We start from the raw sequence: 12198 nt of genomic DNA, 5'->3' as shown, positions 1-12198 counted from the left end.
TATTCTCCTAACACAAAAAACTTATTTTACCACAACTGAACTAACATCAACTGAACTAGCACTCTGATGTATTAACACAAAGCTATACCAGAAGGGGATCAAAAATATGTCATTATATCATACCACAGCATCCTTCTACCACTCAACAGAAGACAAATTGTCTGCACAAACACTTTTGCGTCACATTAAAGCATGCTAAAGTAAGATAGGGTAGCCTTGCTAAGTAGCTTGAAGTCACGTCTGATCTAATTTTGGATAACAGATATAAACAATTGGAGTTTTATAAATTTATTTTTGTTTATTACACAGTTGAAAGTATTAAGCAATCTTTTCATTAATACAAAACAACTTACTACTGTGACAACAACACTGGTCACTGGTAAATGAAACCAAAGCAGTACAGAATACAGCAAAGCAGTCTTGCAACAACAGAAAACACTAAGTTTTATCCCATTCATGGATTTATACTGACAAGGAATGTCAAAAAAAATAACAAAAGCTTCTTTACAGTAACAGTTTAAGAAAATTGCAATACTAAAGGATGTCACTAGATTGAACAAATGACATTTGCAACGTATTAAACAAAATGTATTCTGAATAGCATATTACAGGCTTTGTCTAGGATTTAAGTTCACCTCTTTGTACTACATAAAAGCAAAAATACCTAGTTTAAAAATGTCATTTTCTAAAGTAATTCATTTCAAACAGCACGCCTAGTCTCAAAATTAAGCATAAAATCTTTGCCAAATATAGTATATTCTTATGAACTCTTTTGTTTGATGAAGCAATAACTTTGTTTTGCCTGACTCAATTTGTGCATGACTTTAATGTTAATTTTTATCTTTTGTGTCATTCAACACAAAGCACCTACCTTCTACACAAGCATTATCCTGGACGCCATTCTATTAAACTCATCAACCCCCCCCAAATTAAGCCCAGTCAGCAGCTGGATGAAACAATTTCCAGGAATGCCTAACACCATTTTTGAGTTGCCCCAGTCCACAGCAGAAATTTGTTCCAAATCACAACTGAACCAGTGCCTCTGGCACGAAATTCTGTGTAAAATAGCACAAAGCACGATCACAAGTGGCATTGCACTTTTCTAGAGTTTATTTATTTGTTGCCAGTGTGACAACAGACTTTCCCACGTAGGTTCCAAGAGACACAGAAACCTCAGCCCATGGTTGCATTTTGTTACTCAACTAATTTTAAGCGATGGTTATGAAGTATTCAACCTGTTGGAAAAGCCCTGCAGACTAATACAGTCTTTCATTTTCTTCCTAGGTACTCCAGCAGCTTGTAATGTATTTCCCTGTCTTCATTAAAATACTATTCTGTAGCTTTAGCACTACATGCTTAATATTAAGACTAAGAAAAAGTACAGTATGGATACTGAGAAATATGCATCATGTGTTAAAAGTGACAAGGATTATTAAAAAAGCACTCACACAAGGGAGTTAGCATTAGTGAAGCGTTATCATCTTCCACCCGGGCTCTCTGTGGTCACATTACGGGATAATTTTATATACACATCTACTTTATCAAGATAATTTAAAGCACAGAGAACTCACTCAGCTATCAGCCTACCTTTTTTCAGTCATCCTGAACAGCAGTGCAAAGTCACGCTTAACAGCAAACATTAGAGCAAACTGCAAGATCCCTGCTGAGAATAGTTCAGTTCCCTCATACACACACAGCCTAAACCAGACAGTCCTCATAACTTCGATGCAGCTGGCTCAACTGCCTTTGTTTCAAAGAGGAGCAAGAATAAATTACTAGGAAATATTTGCATTTTTATCTAAACTTGAAACGTCATGCTAGGCTTCAGCTGAGCTCATGCTTAGACAGAAAAAAGGTTAAGGAAATAATTATCATGCACCAATTAGCAGAAAATAGGAATAAAATCAGGAAAGCTCACTACACTTGTAACGATTAAAAATACGTATATGCACCAAATGTGGCACACCTTATTTAATCAAGTAGTTCTTAAAAACAAAGAGATACTTGAAAAACCAAGTTTAATCTCTCTACAACTCAAACTATTACTGCAGGCCACTATCATTCACAACGCAAGAAAAAATTTTGTTAGTAAGAGGATGACCAAAACACCTCTCGGCTCAAATCACTGTTTGAATTTCCCTCTCCTGTTTGGAAAACTGCATAACTTAAAAAAAAAAAATCAAGTGCAAATGACAGCCTCTGAATGCCAGCCTCAGCTGCAGTCAACACTAACACACACAAAAAAATCCCAATTATATTTAGGTAGGTAACTATAAAAAACAAACTCTGCGGTGTTTTGAACACTGTAAGCTATACCATACTAGCTGTCCACATTCAAACCTATAGGATTGAATGGCTGTTCAAATTCAGACCTATAGGATTGACTATTGCTGCCTTTCTAGACTAGGATAAATATTTTTTTAATTCATTTTTACACCTAATGTTTTGACTGCAGCATGTTTTAGTCCACTGAGAGCTATACATACTAGTAAAGCTCTGCTCGAATCGTGTTCCAAAAATATATGGGGTTTTATGTATTTATTGTAAAAATACATAGCCGAAGCACAACTCAAATTTAAAATAAACTTTTAATAATGTTTTAAATTGCTATTATTTTGCAATACCAAAAGCTCACAAGAGGAAACAGACCTTTACACTCCAAAAAAAAATACAGTTTTGGCCACACATACGCTAAGCCAGCCACTACGTATAGACATCCGAAGGACGAGGCGGCCAGCGCTTCAGCTACGAAGCGGTCTTCCCCATCAGCTTCGCCAGCACAGCGGGCAGTGGACCAGAGCCAGCACTGGGGGTAGCCCAGAGCCCCCTCCCCTGACCGACACCCCATCGGAAGCAGTGAGGGACGGACGGCTGACACAGACACGCCTCTCCCCAACTCCAGGCCAACCCCAGGTTCTTGCAGGACCTTGTGCAGAAGACCAGGCCCATTGACCTTCCCAGCCATGAGAATGGCAGTCAAAGCACCCTTCAGTAACACAAAGCATGATTTTGGTGCAGCAGAGGGGTTTTGGACGAGGCTTTCACTTTTTTGTTTGTTGCTTTTTTCTTTTCAAGTCTTGAGAAAAATTCAGTCAATGCTGTGTACAGTTTTATCTACTTGCAGCCAGCAAAACTGCAAACTACCCCTGTTAACATGGCCTCCAAAGAAAATATTCTTGATTTTGTTTCCGTAAAGGCTGAAACTGAAGTCAGGTTTGCAAAGTAGCCACTTGTACAAATTCTCCCCTACCCAAAGAAATTTTGAATAGCCATAATCCCAAGAGAGATACAAATTCAAAATATTTTTTGTGCTCTACAACCTCACATCCATGTACAATTCATACAGTTTTCTTTTGAGGAAACGTCTTTTTTTAAAATGTACCCAAAGCCTTGAAAATTTCAAATTAAAAAAAGGGAAAATTTAAATGCAAAATATTAAGTAACTGAAGACCTCAGCTACAGTCAGGAACAGCTCATCAGCTTCCACAAGGACATAAATATTTGAATAGATGAAGAATAATTCTTGCTAAGAACATAAGAATGCAGTCATTCATTCTCCCCCACACTGTGTCAGTTTGAAGGCTACTCTCTTAACAGATAGGCTGGGAAAAAAAAAAAAATCTGTATAACCAGCCCAAAGAGAAAAGTTGTGAACATTTCAGAAAAACTTTCCAGTGGCAGTTCTGCTTCATGTTGATAAACTATCAAGACAGATTACAACTTTTGCAAGGAGAAATAGAAATATTCAAATGTGTGAATTAAGCATCTGTCTCTTAATGTGAAGCACCTTAATTTTCCATGGAGGTCTTTTCAACTTCTTATCTCTCCAGACAGACTTATTTTGTATACACTTATTTAGCTTCCCCAATATATATTAAAAACAGTAAAAAAAGCCTGAGACTGCTATAGCTAGATCTACTGACCTTAACTGCACAGAGGGACCTAGCAAACTTACCTGCTTTTCTTCATTAGTTTTCTACGAAGCTTCAACAGAGTATCCAACAGCCCAAGAAACGCTCACCGTGCCACACTAATGGCTCACACAGCCCAGCACCTGGTCTCCAACGGTGGCCACAGGAGATGCCATTTACAGTTCCTGTGGTCCATTCCCCTCCTGGCTCCCCCAGCATCCCGAGATGGAGGCTGCATCACCATCCATCCTGCCAGAACTCCTACAGGCCTGTGGCCTGTAAAGCTGCCTCGCCTCTTCCTGGGCCTGCTGACAGTGGCTGCCTTTAACCCCCTGCGACAGCAAGCCTCAGAAATTAAAATTTTTTCTTTACTTGTTTTAAACTAACCACCTACTGTCAGCGGGTGCACCCTATTTCTTGTACTGTGGGATGTGGTGCAGAAGAGTTTCACAGACTGCTCACCTAGCATGAAAGTGCATCGTTCCCAATCCTGGTTCCCCGTACCCCTTTAGCTATTTCCTGAGGTGCAGAGACCAGAACAGCACCTGGCATGCAAGATGCAGATGCACCAAGGGCATCCAACAACAAAATGACAGCCCTGCCATGTTCTCATTATTCCTCGGACACCCAACACGCTGTTCCTTCTTTGCACGTGGAACCAACGACCCCAGGGAGCTGTCAGGTATGACTCCAAGGCATCGTCCCCAAACTTCAACTACCAGTTTCAAGTAGACCATAATACAGGGATTAATTTACTTTTCCTGAGATGTACTGCCTTGCATTTGTCTACCTTGAAGCTCACCTTTTAGCCCACACGGTTTTGTAAGGTCCTTCTGACATTCCTCACCAGTAGCATGGTACTTACCCAACAACTCCACATCACTGCTAAAGATGCTGAATGAAGCCTGCACTGTCATGTCCACTGTACATGGTTACTGAAACCCTCCCAAGGACTCCCAACAGCTTTGTCAGGGAAGATTCACAGAAGCCATCCTCACTCTCTCTCAAAAAAAAAATACCACATCTATCCACCTATTCAGTAATTTTATTCTTTGGAATGGAACCACACATTTCCAGTTACTGAAAAAAACTGTAGTGCTTCAGTGGATATTGGAACATAATGAAAGCAATCTCACAAGCTGCAAAAAGCCAATACTAACAATTATGTATTCTAAGAGCTAAGTAATTAGAGTCCAACGGAGATTAAAGCAATGAATAATGAATGAAAGGTTGTCAAAGCTTCTGAAAGGCATCCACAAGCACACTTCTCGGACAACCCCACACTGGCTCATCTGTCAATGCTTCATCTACCAGTACACTTCACATAGCCAAATGCAGACGGCAGATGTGCTCTACCCAAGTTTGCAGAGATCTGAATGTGAAAAAATACAGACTAGGACAGACGCTGCTGTAGAGTAGCTTCTCTAGCCTTTCCTACAAAGTCTGTCTTCTTTTCCTGCATCTCAGATAAAGACAACCAGATCTATTTTTTTTGGGGGGGGGGGTCCCCCCAAGGCATAAACTGTTGAAAAAAGAACAAAGCTCACGTGAGGCCTACTTCAGGAGGGCAGATGAACAAGTGAGTCTCAGGAAAATAAAACTTACATTCCATCCTCGTAATCTGAAAACATCCTATTTGTAAAACACCAGATAGCACACTGAGTCACTGACTCAAACTTACCAATTTCCATTCAGGATAGATGCTTTGTCAATGGAATGAAAATACAGCTTTCTTGAAACATGTAATATCCCTATTTTGTTATCAGATGATACAGGCTCAGCCCCTCTGCCCAAAAGAATTCAACCTCAGCAGCTTTATCCCCACTATGTGTTTTTGCTGTGTGCTCAGACATGGTATTACTCGCCTAAGACCTACGTGCACTCAGCTACAGAAGACTGGTGTCTTTAACTTAGGTGTTTTCCTGCAGTACTCTTCCCAGCTCCCTTCAAAAGGAACCTCTTGCACTGGCACAGTACTTTGCCACTGTCTGCCTTTGCCTCCCAGCTGCTGTAAAAGAATTCTTCTAATGCACAACCACCTGCACATCTGAGCAGGAGGAGTAATACCATCAAACTGTCCCCAAATTCAATCCCAATTCTTAGCACCTTTCTGATCATCATCTTTCAACTGATTCAGCACAGCTGGGTCAAGACTTACATCCTTTTATAAATTCTATTTGGACCCACAAGGAGAACTTCAAGGTGTAGCTTATCAAATGCTTGTTTATGACAGTTTTTGTACTTTTCCATGGTGAAAGAGATTCACTAACAGAACATGAGACTGGTATTGGCACAATGACCTCAGACTCCTCTGGATACAAAAATCTACCAGTCCATTAATAATTCAGTGCTTCTGCTCTGTGATATCAATACTCATGTTCATTTGAAGTCAGAGACCACACTTCCAATTCCAAGAGCCAGCCAATGTTACCAAAAGTACCTGCCATTTTAAAGGGACACAAGAAGAGGGGTGTGGGGCAGAGTTTGCAGTCTGGCTCACTACTGGTTTCCCATTAAAAACATATACTAGGGCTTAAGATACTATATTGAAGTTCCTCAACAGCCTAGAATATAAGTAAGTGCATGAGAATACAAGGATCTACATTGTTATCAGCGCCTTAAAGACAATGCCTTGAAAATACCTTAAACTTTAAGGTTATACAAGTTAAATAAACTAAACATCACTTAATCCCTAAGTTCTCTTAAAAATAAAAGTGAGGTATTCGCAGCAATTTAAGTAAACTTATTTGTTCAAAGCATATTCTTTACATAGTCACAAACAGTTCATTAGAAGCACTAAGCATTAACCATGTTTGACCCCAAAAGTGTGTTTTACCTCAAACACAAGCATACACTTCATCAACCACCTAACTGTGGTTAGGGATGCAAAAGTAAAGCCAAGATGGAGACCTGTAAAGCACATACCTTCACTATGACAGTCTGATCAGAAATGCTGCTCATCATCTCATTGATGGACTTAAAGAGCTGCAGCAGAGACTCCCTGAAGTCTGCTTCTCCTTTGTTTTCATAAAGTCTGAAAAATAATTAGGTTTCATAAGCACAATCCAACTACAATAGAAATACATTTAAAAAAAATCTGTTCAAGTGACAGATGATCATTCGTTGCATTACTTTTTTTTAGGTTCAAGCACTTCTACAAGTTTCTTCACTGAACCAAGAGTTTTCTTTCACAGAAAACTAAAAACAAGACAGACTGACCAGGCTGGGCCAGCAGGAACAACAGATTTTTATTTTAAAGCTTCCTATGTAAAATGCCACATTCAGTATTGTTGTTTATGCCTTCAAGTCACAGTGAATCCCTCAGTGGTGACCCAATTCCATGCATCCACGCAGCAGTGGGATAGAGTCTCTTCACCCTGCACAAGAGCTAGCAGATGTCTGGGAGGACCAATGCCAAGCAGTTCTCTGATGAGGAAGCCAGAAAGCATCTAGACAACTTGCCAGCAGTCATTAAAATCTACCAGTTGCCTAAGGTGAGTGACCTTAAACTCTGTGAAAGAAAGAAAAAGTCTATCAACCCACTATTTGCTTAAAAAAAAAAAAACCCAAACACAAAGACCACCAAAAAAAACCCAAAACAATTTTTTTCCCCCATGGGAAGGGAACACTAAAGTTAAAATGCATTTCACCTCTAATTTCTGGCTCGCTAACACTAAACTAGTTAAGGCTCAGTTTCCATACAGTCAGTACAGCTGCTGCAGAACAACTCATCCACAGCTAAAGTTCACAAGGCAGGTCCCCGTGCCTTCAGGCAGGATTCTTCAGAGCTGATCTGCCCACAGGGACCCCACTCTGCCTCTTCCAGATGCTTTCACGGGCATAAAAACTGCCCTGAGATGCCTGAACAACACCAAAGGCAAAAATATACAGCCAAGCTGAAGAACTTCGTCCAATGGTTTAATACCGCACAGGAATGAACGCTCCTGAAACTCTCTTGACTATTGTAAATACAGAATGATCTCTGCTTCAGGTGTAGGATGAGATAATTCCCACTACAAAATGGAAAGGGAGGGGGAGAAGACCACTAGCTCCACACAAATCCTTTAAAAAAATTTCTTCCCCATTTGGTAATATGTACGATTCGCCGGCACAAGGGCTGTTGCAAACACACGTCTTGAACCTCAGCTATACAGACTTAATGTGACACACACACATACCTCCACACACACCCCTAAACAAAAAAGAAGATCAGTGATTAAAAGCAGCCCAGGACAATCTGGCATCCAGATCAAATGTAAACAGGGGTTTTTATAAACATCAGATGGGACTTCTTCCCCAGCTAAAACCCCATGCTTACCTGGTCGGCTTTGACTGCCTCCAAGAGCCTCACCCAACAGCAACTGAGCTTCCAAAGCCCTCCTTGGTTCCACTAGCTCTGCCCCGAGCCCACCTAAACATTTTGCACCAAGAGCCATTAGGGCAGCTCCCAGTAAGAGTTCAATTCCCCCCTATTTTCCTCCATTTCTTCTGGAGTTAAACCCAGTAAGGTCTTGAGTGTGTCTGCAGCTCAACAAAAGCACCACACCCAGGAATTTTTGCATGTACAGTCACAGCATGCTTTCTTCATGTCTGAAGATACCATGATGAACCACCTATTACAGAAGGAAAGGGGCTTATCTAAAGATAAACGTGAGCTTCAGAATGTTCTTGCTGCTTTACACAGAAACTAACGTGCATATTTTTATGCTGTTTTCATAAACCTTTGTGAGCCACAGATACTCAAAAAAGCTATTTAACCAGTACACAGGGGAAATGAATGCTACTGAAAAAATACTGTGTTATTTTGCTGTGCAAACTTCTACTCCCCTTTTAGGCTAAAACTGGGGGTTATGCAGGACAAATTACTTGTTAACTCACCAGTTCAGTAATGGATTTTGGTGTCCCCCTGAACAGATTAGAGAGGTGAAACCAATACCGATATAAAGAGTAACTAAACTTGACAGTCCAATAAATCAAACTGCTTCAAACAAAAAACCTTTGCATTTCAAAAAGGAAACTGTAATAAAAATAAACAAGTTAGTCACAAATGTGTTTCTACTGTCAGTTATTAACATGTATCTATTGAATATACCTGATAATGCACAAAACCACTGCAGCTCTGAGAAAAACAGGATTACACCAAGTTGACCCTTCTAGCACTGCCTTCAAAATTTTAACTGTTGTAAATGCAACGTAACAACTGAGATCATTTCTAGAGATATTTCTAAAGTTCTAATGTTTTGCTTTTATAAATCTTGATATACTGAGCAAATATATTTGCCACCAGACTAACTAGATGAACTAGGTTTCTACGTATTTATCCAGAACTGCAGCTTGCCTGCAATCACATTACTGAAATGCTCCACATATTCACTCCACTACCATATTAAAGTTAAAAACACATAATATTTTTTATTAAAAGATTCTGCTTGCTCGCCGTGATTTCCCAGTAAAACATTAACAACATTTCAGAACACTCCTACAGTTCTGCATTATAATCACTTCAAATCAAACAACTCAGGCAGGATTTAAGTCTTACAGCAGAACAAATCATGGTGTCATTCAGCATTCAGTAGCTTCACTGATTAATCCCTTGTCATCAAGAGCTGCGTCTCCCCAATGCTGAAGAATTGTGAATTAGTGCTTAGCACAAGGAAATCTAACAGCCAATACTAGAGGGTCATATTGTCTGTAAATCTAATCTGCAGCAAGAGATAATTATTTTTCTTCTGTTTTAAAGTGATTTGTAGGACTTGCAACCACAAGTGACATTCAGTATTTTATGAATCTCACAGAAAGACTCCCACAGAAATAAATTATAATCTCTAATTTAGAGAAAGACTGGTGGAGCTGGTAACTTCAGAGCTCTACATAAATCCCTTGTAATAAGGTTGTTACCATGGCTAACAAGTAGTAAAAGGATTGAATCTAAACGAAGACCAATACATCAACTTGGTCTATAACTTTTTTTTGTTATTTCATGCATAAAGCACTACTGACTTCCAAATTGACTTAGAATACTTATTCATGCTTGACTTCAGGGACGGACACCACTGCGGGCAGCGCCAGCGAGTCTCCACAGTTCACCATGCAGGAGGTCGAGTGGGGAGCAGAAAACAGCCCCCCAGCAAGCCTCTGCCATGCTGGCAGGCGCAGAAACAGCTCGTGTAGGGACTCAAGCGATTCTCCTATCAAAAATACCATCGCTCTTGAGGAGAAGACTTCTGCAGCCCTTCGTTCCTTCCACTTTCCCATCCCGCCCACTGTAACCTATTGAGACTACGAACTTGCAACCGACCGTCGAAATTAGTTCTAACAACTTAAGATAGTTCTAAAACGGTGCAATATTGAGCAACTTTGACTTGTGGCATTACAATTTTGACACTTTTTGAACAATACTGTAAATGGGATTTACAGGAGGTTTCAGCATTCATCATACTTACTGATTGAACAATATCCTGGACCGGACTATGAACTTGAAGATGTACTCCAAAGCTTTCATGGCTTTAAAGAGTTGATCAGTGATACCACACTTCTCAGCATTATCCACGTACGTTTTTAGAACTTTAGTCAATTTTCTGTTTAAACACAAGAATACATGCAACTTACAAGTATGCTCAGAGCAGTTAGTTTCCATTTTGACAGGCTTGAAGAAAAATTATGTGCCTAGGTAGTGCCCACTAAGTTACAAAATTAATCATGTGATTAAAACTTATTATGTTCTTGTTTTCACAGGGAAGTAGCTGCAACCTGTTCTTGAGAAGAAACCTCCCAGAACACCATTCAACATAAACAGTAGAGCAAATCTCCGCAAAACTCATCTTCTGCTGGATATTTAGGGATATTAGGCTATTATAAAGATGCAACTACTACTAATAATAAAAATAATCAAATCAAACACATTGTTATAATTAAAACACATAAAATAGGAGTTTCTTTGGTAAACCCCTCCCCTTTACATCGCTTTCCCATGTGTTTTAGGCTACAAGTTAGGAAATCTCTCAAAAATGCATATAACACCAGTTGGAAATTCTCTTGTTCCACATTTTGAAGTCTAACGATTTTAAAAATAATACCATTTCAACTACCTCAGTTCCAATGAATGTAAATCACTTATCATAATGCAACCACAAGCAATTCCATTTTAAAGCATCCTAGCTACACTGTATGTTTCAAAAGGTACACTAAAAGTAAAACAAGTACAACATTATATACCACCAACAGAAAACAACATTGAGTAGACAGATACCTTGATCGATGGGCATTTAGAGGGGGCAGGGATCTGGCATGCCCACGATCACAAGTCAAGTGAGAATTCAGATCTTCCAGCATCCTCAAGCTTAAACCTGCTTCTGCCTCCCTGCGTTTAAGGAAGGGGAGGATGCTCGCCATGCCTACCAGCAAAAGGGCCACCTTCAGCTCTTGCTAACAAAGCCAGATGCTGGAGGACACTTCATCCTTTACACACTACACACAAAGGCCGCAATAGTGGCTGTAACTCGGTGAAGTGACTAATATCAAAGTTGTGACTAAAGGCCTAACTCTTCTTCACTGTTTTAAATCAATACTTTTCATTTTCTGGTCGCATAATAGAGACTGTATTACAGAAGAGTGCACAGCGCGTTTCCTGGTTTGGATTTGTTTTCCTCCCAACACTGCAAAGATATCCATTACGTATTTTTCCTCCAACATGAATAGTCTGAAGCAGCAGCAAAGATCTCTACTGTCAAGAAATACTTAAGACAGCAAAAATAACAGACCTTTTTTTTTTTGTTCTTCACTGCTTCCTCCCCAAAGTGAAGGTAACACAGATAGTACAGGGTAGAACATTTAATGCACCAAACAACATGTATTTGAAGCATCTTAAATGGACATGATTTCTTTCACAAGTATGAGTGGGAATTGCTTGTGAAGATTTTCATTACAAAAAAATTCTTGAAATCGTCAAACCATCCCCTCCTTCAACACAAGAAAAATCAAGACTTCTTGCTTACAAATGACTGCATGCTTTACTACTATTATTTCAGAGAGAAAGACATACTATCTCCAGTCTTCTTCAAGAACCTCAAACCATCCCAAGGCTCTATGGGCAAATTCCCAATTAACCTACATAAAGAAGTAACTGAATAATGGTATCTGGAAAAGCTATGCAAGCCACAGTAGAAAAAGTAAATTTTAAAATTTACGTGTAGGCTAACGTAGCACTGAAATGCTTCTTAATGTAGGTTTCCAAGACAGGATTAAAGTGTTGAAATTTTCTGTCAGCAATCAGTCCAATGATAAATAC

At 39.6% G+C, this 12198-nt stretch overlaps 1 protein-coding gene across 10 annotated transcripts in view; it reads right to left on the bottom strand.

The window, feature by feature from the left end:
* The window catches only part of DOCK1 (dedicator of cytokinesis 1), a gene marked incomplete at its 3' end in the record, with an annotated part of 322821 nt that overhangs the window by 242898 nt on the left and 67725 nt on the right, over positions 1–12198 (bottom strand). For all 10 annotated transcript variants that reach the window (XM_082001997.1, XM_082002000.1, XM_082002001.1 and 7 more), the window contains 3 exons: positions 12098–12198; positions 10355–10489; positions 6837–6945 (listed from right to left, as the gene is read on the bottom strand). In XM_082001997.1, the coding sequence (XP_081858123.1) occupies positions 6837–6945; positions 10355–10489; positions 12098–12198 (345 nt within the window). The remainder of the gene's footprint in view (positions 1–6836; positions 6946–10354; positions 10490–12097) is intronic.

This window comes from Phaethon aethereus, assembly GCF_964289735.1.
Source record: "Phaethon aethereus genome assembly, chromosome: 7".
NCBI lineage: Eukaryota > Metazoa > Chordata > Aves > Phaethontiformes > Phaethontidae > Phaethon > Phaethon aethereus.
This window is presented reverse-complemented; position numbering and strand designations above follow the sequence as displayed.